Genomic DNA, 27,293 nt, shown 5'->3' with positions numbered 1-27,293 from the left:
GAGCTGCAATTAATCAATTAGTCAATTGAAAGAAAATTAATCTGCAACTATTTTGAAGAACAATATTTTGGTAGGTTTTTTTTTGCTGGCTTTATTATTTCTTAATGTTGGAGTTTAATGCTCTTCTTTGTGATGCATGATGATAAACTGAATAGCGTTAGATTTTTGGACTATTGGCCAGATATAACAGAAGACATTTGAAGACATAACTTAGGCTCTGGGAAGTATACAGTGCATGTTTCACTATTTTCTGACATTTTATTGACAAAACAATGAATTGATAAAATAATGTGCAGGTTAATTATGAAAAAAATATTAAGGCTCATTTATACTTCTTTACATAAAAATATAGATATGTTCATTTCAAATGTTGTGACCGTCGTCCACACACTTCTGTCCATCCTTTACGTTGGTATACATACATGTAACAGATGCCACTGGAGGACAGAGTCAAAAGTTTCTGACAGCAGCAAACATGGTGACAGTGGAGGTCATAATAATGTAGCATCATCACATCATCACAACATGTAAATGGCGAATTTTTTCACTTTATTACCAATTTGTTCCATCTTGCCATTTTTAAGATATCTTCATTGTGTCCTATGATTGTATCTCGCTGCAACTATGCTACTTTGCCCTTGCGATCTCTGGTAGTTATGCTTGATTTTGTCCATATCCATAAGCTTTTAGAAAACATGCACAAATAAGAAGGAAGTAAACACAGAGTAAAGACAGAGGGCTCCATCTTTGTCTATATACGTACCTAATGTTTAGCATAAATGAGCCATTAGTAGCAGCCCTCACACTCAGTACATCAGAGTGGTAGAGTTGGTGCTGGGATTTCGTAGGACTCAGTGACTACTTGCCAACATTTAATATTCCTGAGCTACAGTTTCTTTACATCATTTAGTTTTCAATTTTTTGCCTCTTGCTTGCTGTTTTATTCCTGACCATCTGCCCTGCTTTGATGCGCTTTTTAATTCTATGCAGCTGTATAGAGCAGTTACAGGCTAATTAAAAGTGTAAGTATTTGTGATGCTATTTATGCTATCATGACTGTTAAGAGAATCTTAACAGCTGCTTTGCGTACTGTTTCTCCTCGAGACCTGAGCCCAGCGCTGCAGTTTGAGCAGATGAATGCTTGGGCCCTTAAATCAAGTATAAAATAAAGACGGACGGAGAGAGATAAAGGAAGCAAAGAGGGGCTTATAATTGGAGGAGCCAGACACCCGGTTTGGTCGAGTGAAATGAAGAGTGAAAAGGAGTTGGTATGGAGACGGGTCAGCAGACAGTCATGGAGACAGAAGCAGAGAGAAAAGGAGGGATTTGAGGGAAAGAATGAGTGAAACCTTAGTACCTGAGGCGTGGGCTGAGGCCTTTAGCTGCTGGTGCCAGAATGTGTTTTTACGAGCCTGCGGTCAGACAGAAATAAAAGGCAACCGAGCGGCTGAATGGCATCACACACACACACACACACACACACACACACACACACACACACACACACACACACACACACACACACACAATTCAATGGCCTCTCACAGTTTGGTTTTATAATGTCACAGTTATTCAATGTCTCCAACCCCCATAATGCAGTGTGACTGAACAAGCAGCACTCTCTTCCTCAGTGGTACGGATGTAGGGAGCGAGACAAGGAAGAGAGGGGAGGTATGGGAGGAAAAGAAAGCATTAGCAACACCGCTGTATTCCTTTCAGTGGTGTCAAGGGCATAGAAAGGTTCTTTTATGTTCTTTGGAGTCATTATATAGATTTTATGGTCAGTTAGTCCAATCGTTGACTTTTTTTTTTTTTTTTTTACACAATTCCCTGTGGTGTCTTTTCTCTTTCTTTATCTCTCTGGCTCTGCCTGTTATTTGTCATTTCCCTGTTTTATTTCTTGCTACCAGTAACTTACAGTGCCTTCTCCAATTATCATTCCAAACAACCTAAAGGAGATCGAGGGTTCAAGCCAAAATTCCTGAGAGCAATCCAGTGAGAAAAATGCTAACCTAAAAATAGGAGTAAAAAGGAACAGTTTGTTTCTCGTAAGTCGGTGTGAGTAGAAGCAGAAACGTAGGAGAGCGATGATTCAGTTAGCAGAGGTTATCTCAGGTTACTCGTAGCGATGTGATGCTAAACGTTGGGTGACCTCTCTGGAGACTAAAAGGGGTTTAGATCATGACCCTCTTTAGCTCAGAGGATTTGCAGAGTGTGAGGGAGAGATGGAGGAGATGGAAATATTTTAGATCACTCCTGTCAATGCATTAAGGCTCCTGAAAAGGGACAAGGGCTGACTCTCCTATGTACAGTACAGAACGCAGAGTGGTACTAAGTGCTGTTGCCATGGAAATGCTGAACAAGTGATGGATTATTGGAAAGGGACAGAAAAAGATTTACAGGGTTTTTTGTATTTGGACAACCTTTTTTTTTCATCTTTTATGCCATCTCAGAAAAGTCTCAGCCAACTGAGACTCACAGATTTATCGAAAACAATTTATTTGTGACTCTTAACTCATGCTTCACAGCAGCCTGATTGGTTTTGAGGGTAGAAATATAACAATAAAGCCTCAGTTGATGCTGTGAGTGTTTGTGTGTGTTCACATTTTGTACAAAAGGCTAAAAAGCCCAGATTCATTTTGTGCTGTGCTAACATGTAATACAGCAGTGGTAGCATGACTAATGTTGCTCAGTCACATACACCCACACACATGTACAGAAACACACACACCAAAACATTTAGCTGCTTTCTCATTTTGACTCTTTCTCTCCATTACTCTCCAGCTCACATGGGAATACCAAAAGCACACACATACATCTACGCACAGTCGGCTATATATAATTTATTTCATTTATAGTTTGTGGTGAACATCATATCCTGTGTTTACTGTAGCTGTTTATCTCGTTGAGCCCTCTCACTGAGGTAAACAGTCTATATTTGTGCACGAATGCACACGTGTGGTATTTGTATCATTGTTCTGGAGAGGTTTGGAGGTCAGTGTGTGAAGGGGACATTTCAGCAGCATATTTCCCAGAGGTCCGTGAAAGGCTCAACTCAATATAGAGCTGCTGCAACTGACCCGTGTCAGCGGTTTGTGCGGAAGTGGAGTGTGTATACGTTGATGTGTGCATTGTTTTAAATATAATGTCCGTATGAGGGAGGTTACAAGCGGTGTGTGTGTGTGTGTGTGTGTGTGTGTGTGTGTGTGTGTGAGACAGAGAAAGAGAAAGACTGTGTATTCTGTCTGCTTCACCCTTAGCATTCCTCAGCCTTGACAGACAGAATAGAGAAAAAATGCTTCTTTCTTGTGGCCAAATTCTGCGTCGTCTGTGTGAGGAGATCTTTTCACATGAATCGGTGAAATAGAGAGCGATACGTTTCCCCCTTCAGTGGTAAAGTGCTTTCAGCAAAGTACTATTAAGGGCTATTGTTGGAGTTACCCATGACCTGGTCATGACATGAGACTGTGTGTGTGTGCGTGTGTGTGTTTGGTTGTGTGTATGAGCTGTTTGTAAGTGTTTGTGCACCCATTCTTCAGGCTCTATCCATTAATAAGGGAGTACTCAGCCATGGAGTTCACCTTTTCCCCCGTAATTTCTCTGTCTCTCTCCCTCTTTCTCACCCACACACACACTCATACTCATGCTACCCTGAAACACATTTTTAGTTACCAGTCTGAAGATTTTTCTACAAGTGGAGCCTTAAAGAAGATGTTTAGCTCTTCAGAAACATGATAACGAGGCTACAGTAGGCAGTGATGGAGGAAGTTTTCAGCAATTACTTAAAGACACAACTTAAAGATTTTCAGATATCTAGGGCCATAGAATTGGGTAGGGACATGTCCCAATCAATATCCAGCAACCATTGACCCCAGTAATAAAACTGTTGTCCATCAGTGTATTTGCTACATAAACTGTTGGATGATCTTGTACTACGAGTCCTGCCTCCATGACTCAGTATCACTAATAGGATTGGGATAGTTTCTTGATAATGTGTGAAAGTCTGTATCTGACTTTGTCAGCTAGATCTGCTTCCTCTAACTTGTTGCCCCCATGGTGTGTGCTTCTCACAAAAAGCTGAGGGAAGCGACAGTGACCTGAGCCGGTGAAGTTAACATTTGTGTAGACAAAGAGGTAGAAGGCAGAAGATAGATGTATTAGTCGTTTTTTAAATAAAGTTTAAAAAACAAAATTGCATTTGTCCTTGATCCTGCTTCATCTTCGGAGTGAAAGGATGAGTTGATTAAAGTCACCAGCTACTGTGAAGATTCCAACAGCCACACTTTGGTGAGATCTATGCCTGATCAGAAGTGTTTTTTAGTTAGTTTTGTTTTTTTCACCTCTGCTCTGATGAAGAGCAGCTCACAGCCGTTTCAACTTTGATTCATCTAGAAACGGTCCCAAACGAGGTTCTGTCTCTGTCAGATGGTCTAAAAAAACATAATGCATGGTGGATTTTAGGCAACAAGGAAATATTATGACTTTATTCTCATTAAATTATGAGTTTACTATTTTAATACTACTGCTTATTATTCCTTACCCACACTTACTATGTATCCCCATCAATGTTAAAATGAAACCTATATCCTTTACCATATCAAATCACATTTGTGAAAACATACATGGCCGGATGATTTTCACCTTTTCCACATAAGTTAACATTGTATTTGTTCTTTTGGCAGGTGCTTTTGTTTTGATTAATGTACAAGTGAGGCGCAAAGTGACTTATCATGAAGGAGGGTACAAAATGTGCTATGTCCCGCAATGGCTGTACTTGCAGAGTCCATCTTTGTTGCACCTGAGCAGAAGCAATTCACAGAAAAAAAAAATCATGCAGGTTCTGAGGTGACAAGTGCAATATTGTCCTATGAAAGTAGGTGCAATAAAAGTACTATAAAGCAGCATAAAACAGAAATACCCAAATAAAGTACACGCACAGTTGTACTAAAGTCCAGCACTTGAGTAAGTGTGTGTTTCTGTAGATGGTGTTTAGAAGCGGATGTTAATTGCTATTGATGTTGGTGGCTTCACCCTGGAGATGATTTAGACAGACAGTCGTGTTTCTGTCTGCAGACATGTGCACAATAAATGTCAGGATAATAATAATAATAATATAAATTGCTTTGTAATGTACCATCATTGACCAGGAATTTGTTTTTGGAGACACCGGTGCAGACACATCGATTACCACCATAGCAACATAAGTACATACAGGCACAACAGGACCTCACAGTCAGCGCAGCAGACGGATGTGTGTAATCGTGTGTGAGAGAGAGCAGTGTTTTATTGCTGCGGACTCCTCACTTTTCAAAGGGTGGGAGAGTGAGAAGGATCATGGGTGGGCCCCAAAGAGACCCTTTAGAGATGGAGACGCCACTTCAGAAAACACTCAGGCTTCACAAAATGGAGGGAGGAGAGGACGGAGAGAGGGGAGAGTCGATAGAGGGTGAAGGGCAAGGCTGGATATCAGATTTTCCATGGAGTTAGATGATCATCAGTGTTTGTGTGTGTCTGTGTGTGTGTGTGTGTGTAGCAGTAGTGTTTGATTTGACCACTTGCCAGCTAGAGTCTGGGTGTTATTCCCTCAGCTCCAACAGCTACTTGCTGAAATACTTCCTGGTTTTAGGTCAGGTATTTCCCAGCAGTGCTTAGGAGGTTGTTTACCAAAGATAACTTTAAAGGAATGTTTCGCCAACTTTTATCCAGCTTTGAATCAAAACAATGTGGGTAGTGTGTGTGGATGAACTGTGGTAAACTTCCCTCCATCTAACCTGATATCTGTTCTCTCCCCATGGTAAAAAAAAGGTGCCGCCACCAGTGCAGACAGAGTTAACAGCTGATCAAGAGAGTTACCTGCTGCTCTTCCTCTGATGCTGATCGAATCTTAATCAAGATTGTGTTACTGCGCTGCATATTTCTCTGAAATGTTTCCAGAAACATATTTAAATGCTGTGTTTAGCTGTAGTAGTGAAGTTTGTGAAGCAGTGGGCACCATAGCGCCTTACTACTTCCTGCAAACTGAAAATGGAGGCTTAAAAAAACGGTAAAACTAAGCAGCGCAAGTAAAATATAAACCAAGATTCAGTCACTGAGTTGCACATTTCTCGCCCCAAATGTTTTCAGAAACATTCTTTTAGCTTACCGTTTCACTGTAATACGCAATTGCCAGGCGTGATGCATTGTGGTAGCTGTAGGTTTTCTACCTCTTGGCCTTTTTTCTGTTTTCTCTTGTCATGTAGCACGAACATCAAAATTATTTGCATTATTCTACTGCAGGGACGGCCTAGTTTCATGTTTTTATACTGGTGAAATACTTATTTACATGGAGAGGCTCTTTACAAATTATATATTGTGCAAATGCAGCTACTCTTTGCTGGATGTGTTTACCTGAGCAGAGGAGTTTTGTCTTCCTCCTCTTCTGTCATTTTTTTTCTCCCCCTCACTCTCTCTTGTGCTCTGCTTCGCTCAGTCACACACACACTTCATACCTATTTTCACATCAGTCTCTGCAGGGCCGTCAGCCATTAATTGTGTCCCAGACTGGGACCAGAGAGAAAATGTGGCTGGGAGTGCTGGGTGTAATGCAGGAGAGAGGCAGGCAAGGCTGGGCACAGCTCTCTCCAGAGGAGGAAGTCGTTCTCTCATATCGCTGCCCACGTCCATCCTCAGAATAATCGTCTAAATTCACCACTGAGTTTTCACTGTCCCTGAAGATGTTAGTCATTAGAAGAAAATAGGTTCTTTCCTTAAGGTTTACTTCAGGATAGCACAATCAGTACATGCGCTATTAAGAAGCAACAGCGAGGCATTTTCTGAAAACCTTTCTTCTTTGCCCAATTTTATGGTTCTGTCATCACCGCAATCAGGGATTTCATCGCAGTCGTACATCTTACAAAGACTAAATGTTCTAAAAGATGTCTTTTTTTGGCAGCGTGTGTCCCTGAGAACGGCTGCTCTCTTTGTTTCTTCACAATAGGACGATATCAAAAAAGACAACTTCATTGTTTTGCTTTACCTCTCTCTCTGCCCTTGATTCAAATCCTAATACTTTCCCTTTATCTGCCCTCCTTTGCCTGTTTTGTAATATTTCCCAGTTGTACGAGATTCGCTTGGTTTATCATATTTATTTAATCGCCATTTCCACTCTGTTTTATTATGCTACTCTTTCCTCCATTTGAGAGGCTGCATTAATTGCCTGTCTCATATTGATGTGTTTTTTTTCATCAAGCCTTTCCCAGCACTGACAAGAAAATAAATAAATCTTTTAGAAAATAAACATAAATGTGTTTGAGAACAGACTCAAAGCATGCAATATGTTCATAATTTTGCTGGTTTAGTTGTTTAAAATTGCTGGTGTAAGGGACAATGTGACTCTTTTTGCTCATAATATCCAATAATAAGTCTCATATATTTTATGAGCTTGTATAAGTCAGCACTATGAATCTCATGGATTGTTTATGTCTCCTCAGATGACGTCGGAGCAGCTAGTGATGCTTTTAGAGCTTCTGCTCGAGGAAGAGGAGTTCAGTGTGGCAGCCATGAGTGTTCTGCAGAGAACTTACAACCTACAGCACCAAGACGCTGAGGTAAGATCTCACACATAAAACACACATGTAAATGTTCACCAAAAAGTTGTGGGAAGAGTACTGAAAATCTATACTCAAGTAAAAGTACAATTATTCCTGTAAAAAAATGGCCCAAGTAAAAGTGAATGTTACCATTTGACAGGATTGCCACGGTATTGGAAAACTTAGAAAAGTCAGAATTTCACACTTCACTGTCACATTTTCCAGACCTGAAAACGTTACTGAATTCATAAAAATATATAAAGATGCACGACACGCCCCCACTTATCCCCGCTATGCTGAAGTGAGGTTACAATATCCGGGAAACAAGCGTTGCCATCTTGTGAGGGTGATGTCGTTGAGAGCCCGCATCTGGACAGTAGCAATAACCACGGTGGGGGAGTTCCTGCCCAAGCACCCATCCTACCAGTCACGAGCAGCCCCATTGAATGCGAGCACACAAACTGGCTGTCACGGCTGTCAATCATGGTGGAAAATCCTCCCCTTTGTATAATTTAATAACTCATTAAAACCGAACTTATCATGAACACAAACACTTGAACAAACATCAGGGTGATGAGAACTAAATTCAGTGACAGAAACTGTTTTTTGAAAAAATTTATTTGGCATGTGATAACATTTATTGCAATACATTGCGATTTATTACCTTTTTTCAACTGCAAATTAATGAAGGACTTGGTCAACATCTGTTTTTATCTGATAAGATAAAGTTTTCAGTCTGTTTATCTCACTTCTATCATTTCTAGTTTTATTGCAACAAAATAGATTTAATGAACCTAAAAAGCAATATTATTAGCATAGAAGGCTTCCAAAAGTTTGATTTGAATTTGTAATATTAATATTTTTTTATGATAGAAAATTGGATAGTTGGTATCAGTGTATCAATACAATATTGCCCAACCAAATGTCATGATACTGTGTTGTATAATTTTTTTCCCAAAACCCAAATCTGCAGTAGAGGTGCTCCTCAATTGCCTTTCTCTCTACACTCAGTCCCTGAATTTAGAGCAGACTTGTTGAAACAAAGGTATAAATGGCAAAAGTGGTGCTGTAAAAAATAGATTACTGGCTAAAAAATAAACCAGAGTAAAGGGTAGACGTACTGTTTAAAAAAAAAAGAGCAACACGAAAAGTACTTTTTCCTTGAAAAACAAATTTTTATTTTTTTTTTAATCCGTTACTACCCACCCCTGTCACCCACACCCACACAGAGACTCTCAGACAAGTGAGCATATGCATTCAAGCTCCGTAATCTCCTCCAATAATGAAATGTAGATGGTTTCCTCTCCCTTTTCCATCCCAAGGCACAGCGCTTAGTAATGTGTAGTAAATTCTGCTGTAATAGCAGCTCTCTTCTTTACAGCCACCATTACTGACTAGATCCCACAAGTATTCGCTTCATGTTTTAGTACTGCACAAAGTTCCTTAATGGTACTATTAACGATGTTTGTAAGTATGTGAGTGTGTGTATTTTTCGTCTGCAGCTGTGTGTGTTGGCGGCTTAAGAGTTCTTAACTGTGCGGTGCCGCCTCTCAGTACAGGAGCAGGAGTGTGAAAACACAGCTGCGTCAGAGCCCGTAAACTGTCCACGCTAACCTCCATTGTTAACACATGGCTCGTCTTGAAAAGAAAAATTTGATACATATTTAGGTTTTTGCAAGTTCTTATTAATTATACGGGCTGTTTTGTTGGGGCAGTAACGTATGTAATGTAACTCAGATGTTCTGTCCTACGTGGTAAGTTGAGGCGGTTATTGAATCCAGGCATCTAAAGGTTCATCTAAGGACATTTTTATAATTTACATTCCAAACTGTTGTTGAAGTCCTCACCAGCAGTGTCCTTTACTCAAGAATCCTGAATGCATTTAGCTATAAGTTTGTTTAAGTGACTTTACCCACTTCTTGATGCAACTGTCTTGCATTTAATTTTAGTAATTAACCTCACGGTCAACAAGCCAAGGCCACTTTGCGTTTGGCCTCGGGTCCAGCTTTAGGTTCAGGCTTCTTTACTCAGACTTCCTGGCAGATAAAAGCAGATTCTCATCTGCAATTTCCAAGAAAAACTTTCAGTGTTCGCTAAAAATACACAGGGCCATTATGCACATAGTCGTGCATGGAAACACACACTCTTTTGCTCATGCACAAACATATGCACTCCTGCCGCACCTGTCTAAAGGCAATGGTCCCGTCCTAATGTTAGTAATCTCATTCAGGAGAGGTTAATCACCTACGTCTCTCCTTATAAATGTGGCCATTTATTCTCCTCTCTCCCTCTCTGGCTCCCGGTCTGATCGTATTCATTTTCTCACTCTGCCTTTCCTTGTCTGGTACTGCATCCTCTTCAGATGAATGATCTGTTAAAAAATTCTTGGACAAACACAGCACTGAGTGCAGTTCAGCCCCTCACTGTTTACCTCCATAGAGAATGAGAGCTTTTCAGAGTCGATGAATATTGGATTATATGAGTGATTGTCATGGCTTCTTAAGAGCAGTTAGTAATATGTTCACTCAGAATGCATTGTGATGAAACATGGCATAGATTGCTCTTCCTGTATTGTCAGTACAAATCTCATCTCACAATGATTTCATGCCACATTAATGGCCGACTTTCCTGATTTGCTATTTAATTGACTTTATTAATCCATTTTATAAGGTTTTTTTCTCATTACTACAACTTAATCTAGTAATAGAGGCACATCTTGCTGTTACATATTGTTTTGTTATGTCTCACTCTAAGCCACTGGTTCCCAACCTGGGGGTCCCGACCCCCTTAGGTGTCACCAAAGTCTGTATCTCAGCAATTTATTCATTTCTGTGATGAAAACTAGATAAAATATTTATTCTTTTAGATTATTATTCAAAATATAAACTTTCCACAAAACATCCCAGAATAAGGGCAGGGTGAAAATCTAAACACAAACTATACACAGCATTACTCTCTGCTTAACAGCTTCCTCCTGCATTAGAAGATAATGCCGGGTATTAAGTATGTATGATAAATGATGTGATATATCATGATATGCTATTTTTTCATGATATCATCAATGTCATACAGAAAAGAATAAAAAAAATCTGCAAATATTGTGAAAACTCATCTCTCATGTAAATAATCTGTTAAAAAGTCATCCAGATCACTGGTCTTCAACAAACTGCCTTTAGTTTAGATTGCACTGGGTTAATTGTGCAGGTTTTCAGTTATTTTGTATTGTTATTGTTATGCTTTGAATTTAGCATAAAATATACATAAAAAATTAAACATGAGCTAAGTCGGGGGGCCCTTTTCTAAAACTCAATGATAGAAAAGGGGTCCCTTAAGGAAAAAGTTGTAAACCACTGCTCTAAGAGAGAAGTTTATAATGTTTCACTGTGCAGGGAATGTGATAAAGAAGTTTGTCTGGGTTAAAGGTGCTGAGAAGACTGGCGTGTGATTCTCAAGATTCTCTGTGTGTGATTTTGTGTGAAAGGAAATATGTGGCCTGTGTGCGTGCAGTGTGGGACTGCTTTGTGAATGGTGTGAGTGACCGTGAATACGTGTGTGAGTGCGTCTGTGAGCCGGAGCATGTGTTTGCATGTATGAGAGAGAGTGCATGACTTTTCCCATTCCTTTCATATGAGGCTCATGTGATGTGAGATACTGTGTGACTCCATGTCTGCGAGCGCATGTATGTGCGTATGCATGTGTGTAATTTCGTGAGATCATTTCTGATTCTGTGAGAGCGCACATGCATGCTTTTGTGTGTCGAAGGCCATCTGTCGGTCAAGCACACAGGACACATTGTCTGCTTGTGCCCAGGTTAGGCTCACTCCTCCAGTGACTGGAGACTTGACTGGACCACATCAAATCTGCTTCCACAACAACATTTGGAGCCGAGAACAGGAGACAAAGTTATTAAGAATAACCTAAGGAGTGTCTAGGAAAAAAAGCCCCCCACAAAAATCAGCCTAAGTTTATTTGTGTAGCCTTTCATCACAATGACAGTCTCAGTGGGTTTCATAGACTGGAAACAAAAACAGCTCCTCAAGTGAACAAGAAAAACTTCCCTTCAAAAAAATAGGAGAGGAAATCCCCCTCTAGTCCTAATAGGTGCCACTGGGTAAAGACTTGATATGAAAACAATAATGGCAGCTATAATTATAGTGTCATGAAACACAGAATAAGTTTTGTTTTGTTTTAATACTTTTATTTTTTAGTTTTTTATGAACATAGAACAAGAGAGGATCAGTGAAAAACACAGAGAGAGAAGCCAGTGAAAAGTACAGTTCGTAATATATATGAAAGGGTTCAGAAAATTATGGAAAGTAATTAAATGATTACAACAATCCCATTTCCCCCTGTATTTATCCACCTGGGTCATCCAGCAGATTTTGGCCGGTGGAGAGGCAGGGAGCTTCAGGGGCTGGTGACATGGTGGCTGCTTTGACACTGTTGATCTTCACACATTCCTCTCTCTGCAGTGACTTAAATCTGGTTGAAAATCCAAAGTACCCCTTTTATATATTTTGTAAAAAAAAAAAAAAAGCCAAACATTCCCTTGTGCCAGCTTGTCACTTGCGACAATTTGCTGCTTTTATTGTCTTGAATATATCTGAACAAAACAAGCAATTTGAAGACAGCTTTATTAAATTCTGATTGATCATTTTTCACCACTTCCTGGCATTTTCACGATAAAATAAGTTTTGAAAACAAATGACAGATTAATCAGTAATTAATGTAATTTTTTGCTGTTCAAGGAAGATTGAGGGGGTTTATAAAAAAGAAAGTTGTCCTCTGAACAGTTATTGCTTTTTCCACTTCTTACTGCAGTTAGTTTTGATTACATACAGTTTAAAGTATATTTCCTTTCCTCAGCCGGAGAATCAGTGCATGACGCTGCATCATGGCATCTATGCTTGTAAACAGTGCGTGGACAAGTTAAGACTACAGCAACACTGCATTCGCATCTTCACTTCATGCATGCTTTGCGTGCCTGTCTTGTCTATAAGATTCTTTGTTTGTCACGGTAAATTCAAGTACACGCAGAGTACGTTAGTGTATGTGTCTAAATCAACGGTAGTGGAGGGTGAAGGAGGGGCAGGAGTGCAGTAATAAATGAAGGAATGTCACCGTGTTATTGCATGTGCTGTCAGAGAGAGAGGCCCAGCGAGAGGAAACCGAGTAAAAAAAGGGCTAAGGAGAGGTGCACCAGGCAGCTGCTCTGCCCCAGGGCTCTCCCCAGGAATGTAACCCAGCGCAGGGAACAGCTGCTGGGGCTACGCAGGCCAGAAGGGCAGGGCTGGCACCAGAGGGTACACATACTGTACACACTTGTGCAAACTCCAACATTCATGAAAACAGACGCACACTTGTTTGTTCCCATGTGTGCAGGAGATAGAAAAACGCTTAACTTTTACCCATTGCGTTCTGTCATGTCTGATGTGGGATTTCTGCAGCCTAAACAGAATAAACAGAGGCAAAGAATATATGGAAAAAGGAATATTTTAAATGTGGACGAAAGAGGAACTAGAGAGCCCTTCTGAGACCAATTAAACTCATGTTTATGTAGTAGGTTGCGGAGGTAATGTGAGAATTGAAATGTGGCTCATCTAAATGGAGCAGTCTCCATTCTCCTGCTGCATAAACAGGTGGAGGGCAGCGCAACATTTCTGGCACAAACAAACAAAGCAAAAACTCCAATTAAGAGTGTGAACACCGTCACAAAGCACTCAGGTAGATCCATTTACCTCCTTTCTTGACTGCTACCTCAAAATGAATATCTGTACAAGCGCTGTAGAAATGCCCAAAGCTTGAGCTGTTGAAATAGAATCAATCACCCACGCTTGGTCACTGTACTCTCCAAAGAACTAGTTTATTATCCGGAGTGTGTGGAGATAGTTATGAAGGAGATTGAAATACCCACGAAAAAACCAGCCAAGGGAAACTGTCAGGCTTTAAAGAAGTGACAGTGCTTTAAAAGATTTTTCATCTGGATTTTTTTTATCGCTCCTCCGTCTCTTTTATCATCCTCTGTCTCTCTCCTTCACAGCAGTGAACCCGTATACACGTGCACAGCATATCCATGCCCGCGCACATGCACGCAAACACACACACACACACACACACACACACACACACACACACACACGTGCACACTCATAGCAGATGATGAAGGATGATGGCTGAGGCAGGGACAGAGCCAGTCTCTGATCTCTCCTGTAACCGCGGCAACAGAGCTCCTATTGATCCTCTGGGAGAAAGGCCAGGCATTAGCTTTCACACACACAAATTCACACATACAGTAAAAACACACTTATACACACACACTCACACTAGTTTTCAGAGATTTAAAATCAAACTTTTAAACATGAACTTTAAGTTGAGACGGTTTCCTCTCTGAAACAAAGTTCACGTCTATTAATACTCCGATTGTAGATAAATCTATTCATTGTCAGAGGAGCAGCCTCCTCCAGCTTTGTCTCTCAGCTTGTCAGATGAGTCGTTTGTCTTTTGTTACGGGCATTGGCGAAGGCCCGTTCACATTAATGTGTTAGTGCACTGGCCAAAAGCATGAAAAGAAAATCAACAGTTTATAAATCTGCCATCAACACTTTTCTGCTTATTATTAATGTTTTTATTTGTGTTATAAACTATATTTAAGAGTAATTTATCCCTCTAGCTTCATATTGTCTGTACCAATAGTGTAATTGGTAAAGCTTTAATGTGGTCGCTTTCATCAGCTTTGAATAGCGGTGACCTTAAATAACTTCAGAGATGAAATCATGGGCATTTCAAAGACAGATACTGGCAAGTGCAATTATATAAATGCATATGTTTGAAGTGAGCAAAAGTTTGATTTTTACTCTATTTTAATATGTAATTCCTTAAAGTTTTGGTTCATGCTGACAATATTGTGCGGTCAGTCTCTTAAAGGTATACACTATGCAATATTTTCCTAAAAAAAACAATGTACAGACTCACGAAAAAGTAATCTAAATCGTCACTTGTGACCCAATCAAAGTATGTAGTGGTATATTTATTTACAGGGACTCTGCCCTCTGTTTGTGTCTTTGTTTTGTGTCTGTTTGTGTCATTTTCTTTTGGTTTGAACATGACAGGTGAGGTCATAACTTTATAAAAAGATTTTTAAAAAGGTTTAGACTGTGAGCAATACACATCCAAGAGGATACTTTAAATGTAACTAACACCGCACCAAAAAAGCACTGCAAATATAGCGAGAAATAATGCCAAGCTGTCAACACTGGGGTTTGCTTTCACTGGTGATACTGTTTACAAACAGTAGCTGACAATTCCTTCATAATAAACCTTTAAATAAGAGGCTTTCTATGTCAAAGTCACATTTAAAATAATGAAATTCATTTTTGTGTATCTTATTTAATTTATAGTTATTGTATCTCATTTTCCTTTTGTTTCTCTTCCAGGTCCGACATCGCTGGTGTGAGCTGGTGGTCAAACATGCATACACTCAGGCTTACAGAGAAGTACAACACTTTCTAGTTCATGACCAGGTAAAAAGACACAACTGTTGATCATTTGTCCTGCATGATACAGTGAAACACTTTCAAAACACTGATTCGAATAATTCATTGTGTGTGTGTGTGTGTGTGTGTGTGTTCCAGGCCATGGGTGTGTATCTGTATGGGGAGCTGATGGTTCAGGAGAACTCCACGCAGCAGGCTCTGGCCCGACGCTGCCTCTTATTGGTCCAGGGAGAAATGGACCAATCTGCACGCAGAGTGGTGGAGGAGATGGTTTTATGACATTGGAGGTATAGTTTCATTCTCAGTTTTTTGTTCTCTATGTAGTTCTCTCTTGTAGTTACACCTGCTGCGCGTCATGTAATTCTGCATCTTTGGTAGTATTCTTTCAGTTACACTGAGATACAAAATATAAATTTGCACACTAATTTATTTCCACATCTCTGCAAATTAGTGGAATTCTAGTATATCTAGTATATCTATATCAGGCTAATTATTGTTAATCCTTTTTCTTTTTATTTTAAAGCCCGTCTGAGATTCAAACATACTCTGCGCAAGCAAGATTAGGTATGCCACTAATGTGAAAACCAACCATTGTTTAATATGCAAATGCTGACAATGCTGCAATGTAGGAACCTATTTAAAATCACACACTGGAGTGGCATGATGCTGCTGTTGTTTGGCTCTGTGTAAACATGCGAAGGAGGCATAAAGAGGGGACTTTGTAACAGCCCTATAGCGTGATCTCTGTGTAAAAATCGTTAAGGAAACCTGAAACCTCAGTGCAAAGCGGAATTATTACATGGATTATAAAAAAAAATCAGTCAGAGTGAATAAATCCATCTGCAAACTTTGATTAGACATTTGTAAATAATTATCTAATAACAATGTCCTATTCTAAACACTCTGTTGCATGGTAGCAGATTTCCTAACCACTAACGCTGTGGCACCCACTGCCAGTTACAAGTTAACTAGCTGATGAACGACATAAACAAATAACTAACTACCTTACGTTTGTGTTGCATCTGCCGATTATCAATTTTGGTGCACAACAGACTCATCTGAGTCTGACTTAGGCTCAGATATGTATGACCGAATTTCTACAATGTTTCCCTAAAACTAGCCATCTTGATGCACAATGTTCAATCTTCACATTTAGTTTTATTGCTGTGCCAGCGCAGGAGAAAGTAGAAAGCAAAACTTCGGAGGACTTCGGTGGACAGGGACCAAGACCAGATCCAGAAAGCCTTAATGAGGGAGGAAGAGGAGATCTGCTTCTACCCCTTCGCAGTTTTGTTTTTACTTTTGTAATGTGGGAAAACCATGATAAATGAAATAATAATAAATCATAGCACAGTATTTTTACACACTTTAAAATGTGTCTGGAGGGGAACTTGGAAGTATTTCTACACATTAAAGTCAATATTTCTATCTCATATCTGACCTTTTAGTCTGAGGTGGCGACCAACAAAAAGAAAGCTTTGTGTGGGATTGATCCTGATTCCGTCTGCCCCAGTGGACTCTCCACACTTGAGTCACTTGGCTACCTATACTTCACATTCCTCTCTGATCCCATTGAGTGTGTGCGTGCGTGTGTGTGCGTACATGTGTGTTTGTAGACTCAGAATGGGGCCTTTTCCGTGGTTTCACAGCAGCGCCATCAGGATGTGTTTGTCAGAGAAAGAATTTGGGAATGTGTTCCTCAAACAAACGAGAGAGGGAAGAAAGAAAAGAGAGAACGGGTCAGCGAGCGTTTTCTGAGGGCTCAGGGCGGTCTGTGCTCGATGTGGGGTGATTTTTATAATGTTGACCCTGGAATTCCTCTGCTGTGTGAGTGTATATGTGTGCATGTAAAACCACAACTATCACCCGTTGAGTTCTCTGACGACTTAGAAAAGTGAGGGGTTTACTGGGCTCACGTTAAATGAAGGGAAGAGAGAAATTTATGGTTTCGACGGACAGAAAGAAAGAAAAGGGAGGAAGAGAGAGCGGAAGGGAGGGCTGGAGTGAAGACAGGTCTCTTTGAAGCTTCTGATCTTTTCATAACAGCCTTGCTATTACTGACACTAACCTTTGAATAATGAGCGCAGGCAATTAAACGGATCTTGGCTCGACAATTGAACTGTAGTAACCCAGCTATTCTTCAAAGCTTTTTAAACAATATGGACTGAGTGCTACGTGTATGTACCAAACAAAAATACAAAACCCAAAGACATTAAATTTATAATGATGCAAAACAGAGAAGAGCATCAAATCTTCACATTTCAGAAGCTGAAACATGGCTTTTCTACTTTGATAAAAAGGACTTAAACAATTAATCCAGTGTCAAAAGAGTTGCCAGATAATTCTCTTCTCATTTATCAACTCAGTCAATTACTCGGCTAACTGGTTAAACTCTAGTTTGGTTTGATCAGGTTTGATTGACAGTGGCATGCCTTGCAACATAAGCCAAACACCCCGCAACTGCCATCATCATCAACCTTTGATTGATGCAGGGAAATACATTACATAACCTTTTCCAGCTGAGCCATGCCTGCTTCGAACAAGTGAAAAAAGCACAGACGAAACATTAATCCAGAAATCTGTCAAGTAAAATAACTATAATTCTTATAACTTTGGCAGGAAATTCATATACAAAGGTTCATGTAGAACCTATCAGTAACAAGCTGATTGAGAAAGTATTTTTTAATTAACTGAGTTTCCCAGATGTATTTTTTTCTGGCACTTTGAGCACTACAAGCCAACTGCCTTCTATGTTCCCCTATATCTGAGAAAAGGCAGACATCTCTACAGCCTATATCTCCAACAGTCGGCAACTCACACTGTCCCTTTAAGATTTAACTTAAAATTTTCACCAGTCTATTAACTGTGTTAGACAGGTGGGTAAGAGTAATTATAGAAGATGCTTTGATATTTCATTGGGAACATTGTGACTGACTACATCCCCCATGTTTATGATTGTGCTGGCACAAACTTAAACATTAGCCAGCTGTGTTATTGTCTAGCACACCTCCAGTTCAGCCAGTATGAGGTTAAACAAGGAGTCTGTGACCTTGGTCAACACAGGCTGCGCCAAAAGGAGCTGCTAAATACTTGTCCACATCAACCTGAGTGACTTACAGCTCTGAAGCCTTTTTTTAGGCCATGACCAAGCCACAACAAGACAGGCTTTTATCTTCACACACACACACACACACACACACACACACACACACACACACACACACACACACAGATACAGATAGAGAGACAGCTTTATGCATTTGCACAGGATGTGAAAGGCTTTCTAGACAAGTGCTCAGCATCTGGCTCAGTCCTGATAAATCTCTCTGACACACACACACACACACACACACACACACACACACACATACAGCGCACACACATGTAGCGCCTATCCGTCTGTGCCCGCAGATCTTTTGCCATCATCCTTCACTCTCTCACTAAACCTCTCTGTGGAGCCACACTACAAGTACAGGGGGGGGATAAACAGAGCAGGTAAAACACCTAAAAAAGAAGAAGAAAAGAAGCATTTAGAGATTTATATCCTAACTTTTACTATTGCTTCCCATTGGACTGACCCAAACAAGACTCTGTAAACATCAATGGATCATGCTGGTCAACTGAGCTCAGGTCCAGATCTCTCTCCAATTAAAATGATGGATGAAGGAACCATCTCACTGCTTTTTCATATCGCACTGTGGGGAGATGGATTTATGTTTTACTGCTCAGTTTGTGTGCCCCCGCCATTCTTTTCTTAAGTAGAACAGTCCTCCCTGTACCCTCTGCACCCTCACACACTTACACAGACACAGAGACCACAGTACAGTGGGATTAGACTGAGGCGGGCTGAGAGGGTTTTAACTGAAAACAACATGTCTGTCAAGGCACACTCCCTGCTCTGTGTTTTTAAACCTAAAAAGCACAACCCTTTAAAGGAGAAGGGTGGTCTCCCCCATCCATTTTTTTCTCCTCTCCCCTCCCGCTCACTCCCGCGTTCTTTTCTTCCCCCGGTACATGCCTCTGGAATCCCTCTTGATCCGCTTAATGAGGGGCATATCGCCGGGTTAGCCGAGCGTGGCGAATGAGAGTGGAGGAGAGGGGTAACCAAGGAAATAGTGAGAGAGAGAGTGAGAGAGGGAGCTAGGATCTACAGGTCGAGTTTTTCATGACTGTGCTTCGATGGCAGATGTAACTGAGAAAGAGAAAAGAGAGGACAAATTAAGTTTGAGATTTTCATGTCTGCAGGTCAGACTTGTAGACAAGGTTAGAAACTAGAAATACCACCATGCAGTTGTATGCCTCGGTGCGCAAGTTAAGTTGCATTTACAGTTTACATCCATGTCTGTCGGAACATGGACGCATCACACAAACACATATGAATAAAGGCCAGAAGGTTTTTTGCAGAACATTATGATGACACCATTAATCTTCGAACACTTTGATATAAAATGTCAGAACTTCATCATTAAATTTTATCAGACATTTGTGTGAAATTTGAGAAAATGAACTCACTATGGCCAAAAACGTGTTTTATGAGGGACACCTTGACCTTTGACTTCTAATGACCAAATTCTAATAAGTTCTTTCTTGGGTCCAATACCAAAGTATGATTTTTTTTTCATCAAAAATATCAATAAAAGTCATAGTATATGTAGTATGTCCTCCAACATGTTATGAAAAAGTCATACTCTTCTCTATATCACAAAATATGTGGTTTTCAGCATTTTTGCCATACAGTATAGTGTTTTCAGCCATTTTTTTGACATGCTACATTATGACAGTCTGTACAATGACGTGTTTCGACATGCTATTTTATATGGTTTTCAGCTGTTTTTGTGACATGTCATATTTTGACATTTTTCGCCATACTATAGTGTGGCATTTTTGTTTGTTTTTTCAACATACTTTATCATGGTGTTTTTGGCCGTTTTTGCAACATTCTATGCTATGGTGCGTCTCAGCACGGTATATGATGCAGTTTTCAGCTGTTTTGGGGACGTCATTTTTTTTTTACATCTTTCACAATACTATAGTATTGCTTTTTGGGTCATTTTTTCGACATGCCATATAATGGTGTTTTTGGCCATTCTTGCAACATTCTATGCCATGGCATGTCTCGGCATGCTCTTTTATGCAGTTTTCAGCAGTTTTTGGGACATATCATATTTTGTTGCATTTTCGGTCTTTTTTTTTTTTTACATGTCAAATTAATAATAATAAGAATAATAATAGTACATTTTATTCATGAGCACCTTTCTCAGCACCCAAGGAAACTTTACAAAGATAAAACAATTACAATAAAACAATGGAACGTTCTATTCTATGGCGTGTCTCAGCACGCTATTTTATGCTGTTTTGAGGTGTTTTCAGCTGTTATTCGGACATGTCATATTTTGACATGTTTTGCCATACTATAGCCTTGCCTTTTTGATCATTTTTTCGACATTCATTATTATGGTGTCTTTGGCGATTTTTGCAGCATTCTATGCTATGGCTTGCCTCAGCAAGCTTTTTTATGCTGTTTTCAGCACTTTTCAGCTGTTTTTTGACATGTCATTTTTTAACATTTTTGCCTTACTATAGCCTTGCCTTTTTGATCATTTTTTCAAAATTCATTTTTATGGTGGTTTTGATCGTTTTGCAACGTTCTATGCTATGGCGTTTCTAGACAAACTATTTTATGCTGTTTTTAGCAGTTTTCCACTGTTTTTAGGACATGTCATTTTTCAACATTTTGCCATACTATAGCCTTGCCTTTTCGATCATTTTTTCGACATACAGTATTATAGGTTTTTTGTCCCTTTATGCAATATTCTATGCTATGGCGTGTCTAGGCAAGCTATTTTATGCTGTTTTCAGTAGTTTTCCACTGTTTTTGGGACATGTGATTTTTGACATTTTTTCCATACTATAGCCTTGCCTTTTCGATCATTTTTTCGACATACAGTTTTATGTTTTTTTTGGCCCTATATGCAACATATTATGCTATGGCGTGTCTCAGCACGCTATTTTATGCTGATTTGAGGGGTTTTCAGCTGTTTTTAGGACATGTCATTTTTCAACATTTTTCCATACTATAGCCTTGCCTTTTCGATCATTTTTTCGACATGCAATTTTATGGTTATTTTGGCCCTTTATGCAACATATTATGCTATGGTGTGTCTAGGCAAGCTATCTTATGCTGATTTGAGGGGTTTTCAGCTGTTTTTAGGACATGTCATTTTTCAACATTTTGCCATACTATAGCCTTGCCTTTTCGATCATTTTTTCGACATGCAGTTTTATGGTGGTTTTGGCCGTTGTTGCAACATATTATGCTATGGCGTGTCTCAGCACGCTATTTTATGCTGATTTGAGGGGTTTTCAGCTGTTTTTAGGACATGTCATTTTTCAACATTTTGCCATACTATAGCCTTGCCTTTTCGATCATTTTTTCGACATACAATTTTATGGTTGTTTTGGCCGTTGTTGCAACATATTATGCTATGGCGTGTCTCAGCACGCTATTTTATGCTGATTTGAGGGGTTTTCAGCTGTTTTTAGGACATGTCATTTTTCAACATTTTGCAATACTATAGCCTTGATTTTCGATCATTTTTTCGACATGCAGTTTTATGGTTGTTTTGGCCGTTGTTGCAACATATTATGCTATGGCGTGTCTCAGCACGCTATTTTATGCTGATTTGAGGGGTTTTCAGCTGTTTTTAGGACATGTCATTTTTCAACATTTTGCCATACTATAGCCTTGCCTTTTCGATCATTTTTTCGACATGCAGTTTTATGTTTTTTTGTCCCTTTATGCAACATATTATGCTATGGCGTGTCTTAGCACGCTATTTTATGCTGATTTGAGGGGTTTTCAGCTGTTTTTAGGACATGTCATTTTTCAACATTTTGCCATACTATAGCCTTGCCTTTTCGATCATTTTTTCGACATGCAATTTTATGTTTTTTTTGGCCCTTTATGCAACATATTATGCTATGGCGTGTCTTAGCACGCTATTTTATGCTGATTTGAGGGGTTTTCAGCTTTTTTTAGGACATGTCATTTTTCAACATTTTGCCATACTATAGCCTTGCCTTTTCGATCATTTTTTCGACATACAATTTTATGGTTGTTTTGGCCCTTTATGCAACATTCTTTGCTATGGCGTGTCTAGGCAAGCTATTTTATGCTGTTTTCAGTAGTTTTCCACTGTTTTTGGGACATGTCATTTTTTTCCATTTTTTCCATACTATAGCCTTGCCTTTTCGATCTTTTTTTCGACATGCAGTTTTATGTTTTTTTTGGCCCTTTATGCAACATATTATGCTATGGCGTGTCTCAGCACGCTATTTTATGCTGATTTGAGGGGTTTTCAGCTTTTTTTAGGACATGTCATTTTTCAACATTTTGCCATACTATAGCCTTGCCTTTTCGATCATTTTTTCGACATACAGTGTTATAGGTTTTTTGTCCCTTTATGCAACATATTATGCTATGGCGTGTCTAGGCAAGCTATTTTATGCTGTTTTCAGCAGTTTTCCACTGTTTTTGGGACATGTCATTTTTGACATTTTTTCCATACTATAGCCTTGCCTTTTCGATCTTTTTTTCGACATGCAGTTTTATGGTTGTTTTGGCCGTTGTTGCAACATATTATGCTATGGCGTGTCTCAGCATGCTATTTTATGCTGATTTTAGGGGTTTTCAGCTGTTTTTAGGACATGTCATTTTTCAACATTTTGCCATACTATAGCCTTGCCTTTTTGATCATTTTTTTAACATGCAATTTTATGTTTTTTTTGGCCCTTTATGCAACATATTATGCTATGGCGTGTCTCAGCACGCTATTTCATGCTGATTTGAGGGGTTTTCAGCTTTTTTTGGACATGTCATTTTTCAACATTTTGCCATACTATAGCCTTGCCTTTTCGATCATTTTTTCGACATGCAGTTTTATGTTTTTTTTGGCCCTTTATGCAACATATTATGCTATGGTGTGTCTTAGCACGCTATTTTATGCTGATTTGAGGGGTTTTCAGCTGTTTTTAGGACATGTCATTTTTCAACATTTTGCCATACTATAGCCTTGCCTTTTCGATCATTTTTTCGACATACAGTATTATAGGTTTTTTGTCCCTTTATGCAACATTCTATGCTATGGCGTGTCTAGGCAAGCTATTTTATGCTGTTTTCAGTAGTTTTCCACTGTTTTTGGGACATGTCATTTTTTCCATTTTTTCCATACTATAGCCTTGCCTTTTCGATCATTTTTTCGACATGCAGTTTTATGGTTGTTTTGGCCGTTGTTGCAACATATTATGCTATGGCGTGTCTCAGCACGCTATTTCATGCTGATTTGAGGGGTTTTCATCTTTTTTTGGACATGTCATTTTTCAACATTTTGCCATACTATAGCCTTGCCTTTTCGATCATTTTTTCGACATGCAGTTTTATGGTTTTTTTGGCCCTTTATGCAACATATTATGCTATGGCGTGTCTTAGCACGCTATTTTATGCTGATTTGAGGGGTTTTCAGCTTTTTTTGGACATGTCATTTTTCAACATTTTGCCATACTATAGCCTTGCCTTTTCGATCATTTTTTCGACATGCAGTTTTATGGTTGTTTTGGCCGTTGTTGCAACATATTATGCTATGGCGTGTCTCAGCATGCTATTTTATGCTGATTTGAGGGGTTTTCAGCTTTTTTTAGGACATGTCATTTTTCAACATTTTGCCATACTATAGCCTTGCCTTTTCGATCATTTTTTCGACATGCAGTATTATGGGTTTTTTGTCCCTTTATGCAACATTCTATGCTATGGCGTGTCTAGGCAAGCTATTTTATGCTGTATTCAGCAGTTTTCCACTGTTTTTGGGACATGTCATTTTTGACATTTTTTCCATACTATAGCCTTGCCTTTTCGATCATTTTTTCGACATGCAGTTTTATGTTTTTTTTGGCCCTTTATGCAACATATTATGCTATGGCGTGTCTCAGCACGCTATTTTATGCTGATTTGAGGGGTTTTCAGCTTTTTTTGGACATGTCATTTTTCAACATTTTGCCATACTATAGCCTTGCCTTTTCGATCATTTTTTCGACATGCAGTTTTATGTTTTTTTTGGCCCTTTATGCAACATATTATGCTATGGCGTGCCTCAGCACGCTATTTCATGCTGATTTGAGGGGTTTTCAGCTTTTTTTGGACATGTCATTTTTCAACATTTTGCCATACTATAGCCTTGCCTTTTCGATCATTTTTTCGACATGCAGTTTTATGTTTTTTTTGGCCCTTTATGCAACATATTATGCTATGGTGTGCCTTAGCACGCTATTTTATGCTGATTTGAGGGGTTTTCAGCTGTTTTTAGGACATGTCATTTTTTGACATTTTGCCATACTATAGCCTTGCCTTTTCGATCATTTTTTCGACATGCAGTTTTATGGTCGTTTTGGCCGTTTATGCAACATATTGTGCTATGGCGTCTCTCAGCACGCTATTTTATGCTGTTTTCAGCAGTTTTCCACTTGTTTTGGGACATGTCATTTTTGACATTTTTTCCATACTATAGCCTTGCCTTTTCGATCATTTTTTCGACATGCAGTTTTATGTTTTTTTTGGCCCTTTATGCAACATATTATGCTATGGCGTGTCTTAGCACGCTATTTTATGCTGATTTGAGGGGTTTTCAGCTGTTTTTAGGACATGTCATTTTTCAACATTTTGCCATACTATAGCCTTGCCTTTTCGATCATTTTTTCGACATACAGTATTATAGGTTTTTTGTCCCTTCATGCAACATTCTATGCTATGGCGTGTCTAGGCAAGCTATTTTATGCTGTTTTCAGCAGTTTTCCACTGTTTTTGGGACATGTCATTTTTGACATTTTTTCCATACTATAGCCTTGCCTTTTCGATCTTTTTTTCGACATGCAGTTTTATGGTTGTTTTGGCCGTTGTTGCAACATATTATGCTATGGCGTGTCTCAGCATGCTATTTTATGCTGATTTTAGGGGTTTTCAGCTGTTTTTAGGACATGTCATTTTTCAACATTTTGCCATACTATAGCCTTGCCTTTTCGATCATTTTTTTAACATGCAATTTTATGGTTTTTTTGGCCCTTTATGCAACATATTATGCTATGGCGTGTCTTAGCACGCTATTTCATGCTGATTTGAGGGGTTTTCAGCTTTTTTTGGACATGACATTTTTCAACATTTTGCCATACTATAGCCTTGCCTTTTCGATCATTTTTTCGACATGCAGTTTTTTGGTTGTTTTGTCCCTTTATGCAACATATTATGCTATGGCGTGTCTAGGCAAGCAATTTTATGCTGTTTTCAGCAGTTTTCCACTGTTTTTGGGACATGCCATTTTTGACATTTTTTCCATACTATAGCCTTGCCTTTTCGATCATTTTTTCGACATGCAGTTTTATGGTTGTTTTGGCTGTTGTTGCAACATATTATGCTATGGCGTGTCTCAGCATGCTATTTTATGCTGATTTGAGGGGTTTTCAGCTGTTTTTAGGACATGTCATTTTTCAACATTTTTCCATACTATAGCCTTGCCTTTTCGATCATTTTTTTAACATGCAATTTTATGTTTTTTTTGGCCCTTTATGCAACATATTATGCTATGGCGTGTCTCAGCACGCTATTTCATGCTGATTTGAGGGGTTTTCAGCTTTTTTTGGACATGTCATTTTTCAACATTTTGCCATACTATAGCCTTGCCTTTTCGATCATTTTTTCGACATGCAGTTTTATGGTTTTTTTTGGCCCTTTATGCAACATATTATGCTATGGTGTGTCTTAGCACGCTATTTTATGCTGATTTGAGGGGTTTTCAGCTGTTTTTAGGACATGTCATTTTTCAACATTTTGCCATACTATAGCCTTGCCTTTTCGATCATTTTTTCGACATACAGTATTATAGGTTTTTTGTCCCTTTATGCAACATTCTATGCTATGGCGTATCTAGGCAAGCTATTTTATGCTGTTTTCAGCGGTTTTCCACTGTTTTTGGGACATGTCATTTTTGACATTTTTTCCATACTATAGCCTTGCCTTTTCGATCTCTTTTTCGACATGCAGTTTTATGTTTTTTTTGGCCCTTTATGCAACATATTGTGCTATGGCGTGTCTTAGCACGCTATTTCATGCTGATTTGAGGGGTTTTCAGCTTTTTTTGGACATGTCATTTTTCAACATTTTGCCATACTATAGCCTTGCCTTTTCGATCTTTTTTTCGACATGCAGTTTTATGTTTTTTTTGGCCCTTTATGCAACATATTATGCTATGGCGTGTCTTAGCACGCTATTTTATGCTGATTTGAGGGGTTTTCAGCTTTTTTTGGACATGTCATTTTTCAACATTTTGCCATACTATAGCCTTGCCTTTTCGATCATTTTTTCGACATGCAGTTTTATGGTTGTTTTGGCCGTTGTTGCAACATATTATGCTATGGCGTGTCTCAGCATGCTATTTTATGCTGATTTGAGGGGTTTTCAGCTTTTTTTAGGACATGTCATTTTTCAACATTTTGCCATACTATAGCCTTGCCTTTTCGATCATTTTTTCGACATGCAGTTTTATGTTTTTTTTGGCCCTTTATGCAACATATTATGCTATGGTGTGTCTTAGCACGCTATTTTATGCTGATTTGAGGGGTTTTCAGCTGTTTTTAGGACATGTCATTTTTCAACATTTTGCCATACTATAGCCTTGCCTTTTCGATCATTTTTTCGACATACAGTATTATAGGTTTTTTGTCCCTTTATGCAACATTCTATGCTATGGCGTGTCTTAGCAGGCTATTTTATGCTGATTTGAGGGGTTTTCAGCTGTTTTTAGGACATGTCATTTTTCAACATTTTGCCATACTATAGCCTTGCCTTTTCGAACATTTTTTTAACATGCAATTTTATGGTTTTTTTGGCCCTTTATGCAACATATTATGCTATGGCGTGCCTCAGCACGCTATTTCATGCTGATTTGAGGGGTTTTCAGCTTTTTTTGGACATGTCATTTTTCAACATTTTGCCATACTATAGCCTTGCCTTTTCGATTATTTTTTCGACATGCAGTTTTATGTTTTTTTTGGCCCTTTATGCAACATATTATGCTATGGTGTGCCTTAGCACGCTATTTTATGCTGATTTGAGGGGTTTTCAGCTGTTTTTAGGACATGTCATTTTTTGACATTTTGCCATACTATAGCCTTGCCTTTTCGATCATTT

The 27,293-nt window shown here is 39.0% G+C and overlaps 1 protein-coding gene across 7 annotated transcripts in view; it reads left to right on the top strand.

Annotated features, from left to right (window-relative positions):
* The window catches only part of aopep (aminopeptidase O (putative)), a 119,078-nt gene that overhangs the window by 66,774 nt on the left and 25,011 nt on the right, over positions 1 to 27,293 (top strand). For 4 of the 7 annotated variants that reach the window (XM_088076634.1, XM_088076630.1, XM_042488272.2 and 1 more), the window contains 3 exons: positions 7,470 to 7,586; positions 15,002 to 15,088; positions 15,200 to 15,348. In XM_088076634.1, coding sequence (XP_087932760.1) covers positions 7,470 to 7,586; positions 15,002 to 15,088; positions 15,200 to 15,340 — 345 coding nt within the window. In that variant the 3' untranslated portion in view covers positions 15,341 to 15,348. Of the gene's footprint in view, positions 1 to 7,469; positions 7,587 to 15,001; positions 15,089 to 15,199; positions 15,349 to 16,217; positions 20,182 to 27,293 lie in introns of those variants that run through there. The other 3 variants (XM_088076632.1, XM_088076633.1, XM_088076631.1) reach the window with 3 other exon arrangements.

This window comes from Plectropomus leopardus, chromosome 4 (assembly GCF_026936395.1).
Source record: "Plectropomus leopardus strain MGB_pleo_1.0 chromosome 4, ASM2693639v1, whole genome shotgun sequence".
NCBI lineage: Eukaryota > Metazoa > Chordata > Actinopteri > Perciformes > Serranidae > Plectropomus > Plectropomus leopardus.
This window is presented reverse-complemented; position numbering and strand designations above follow the sequence as displayed.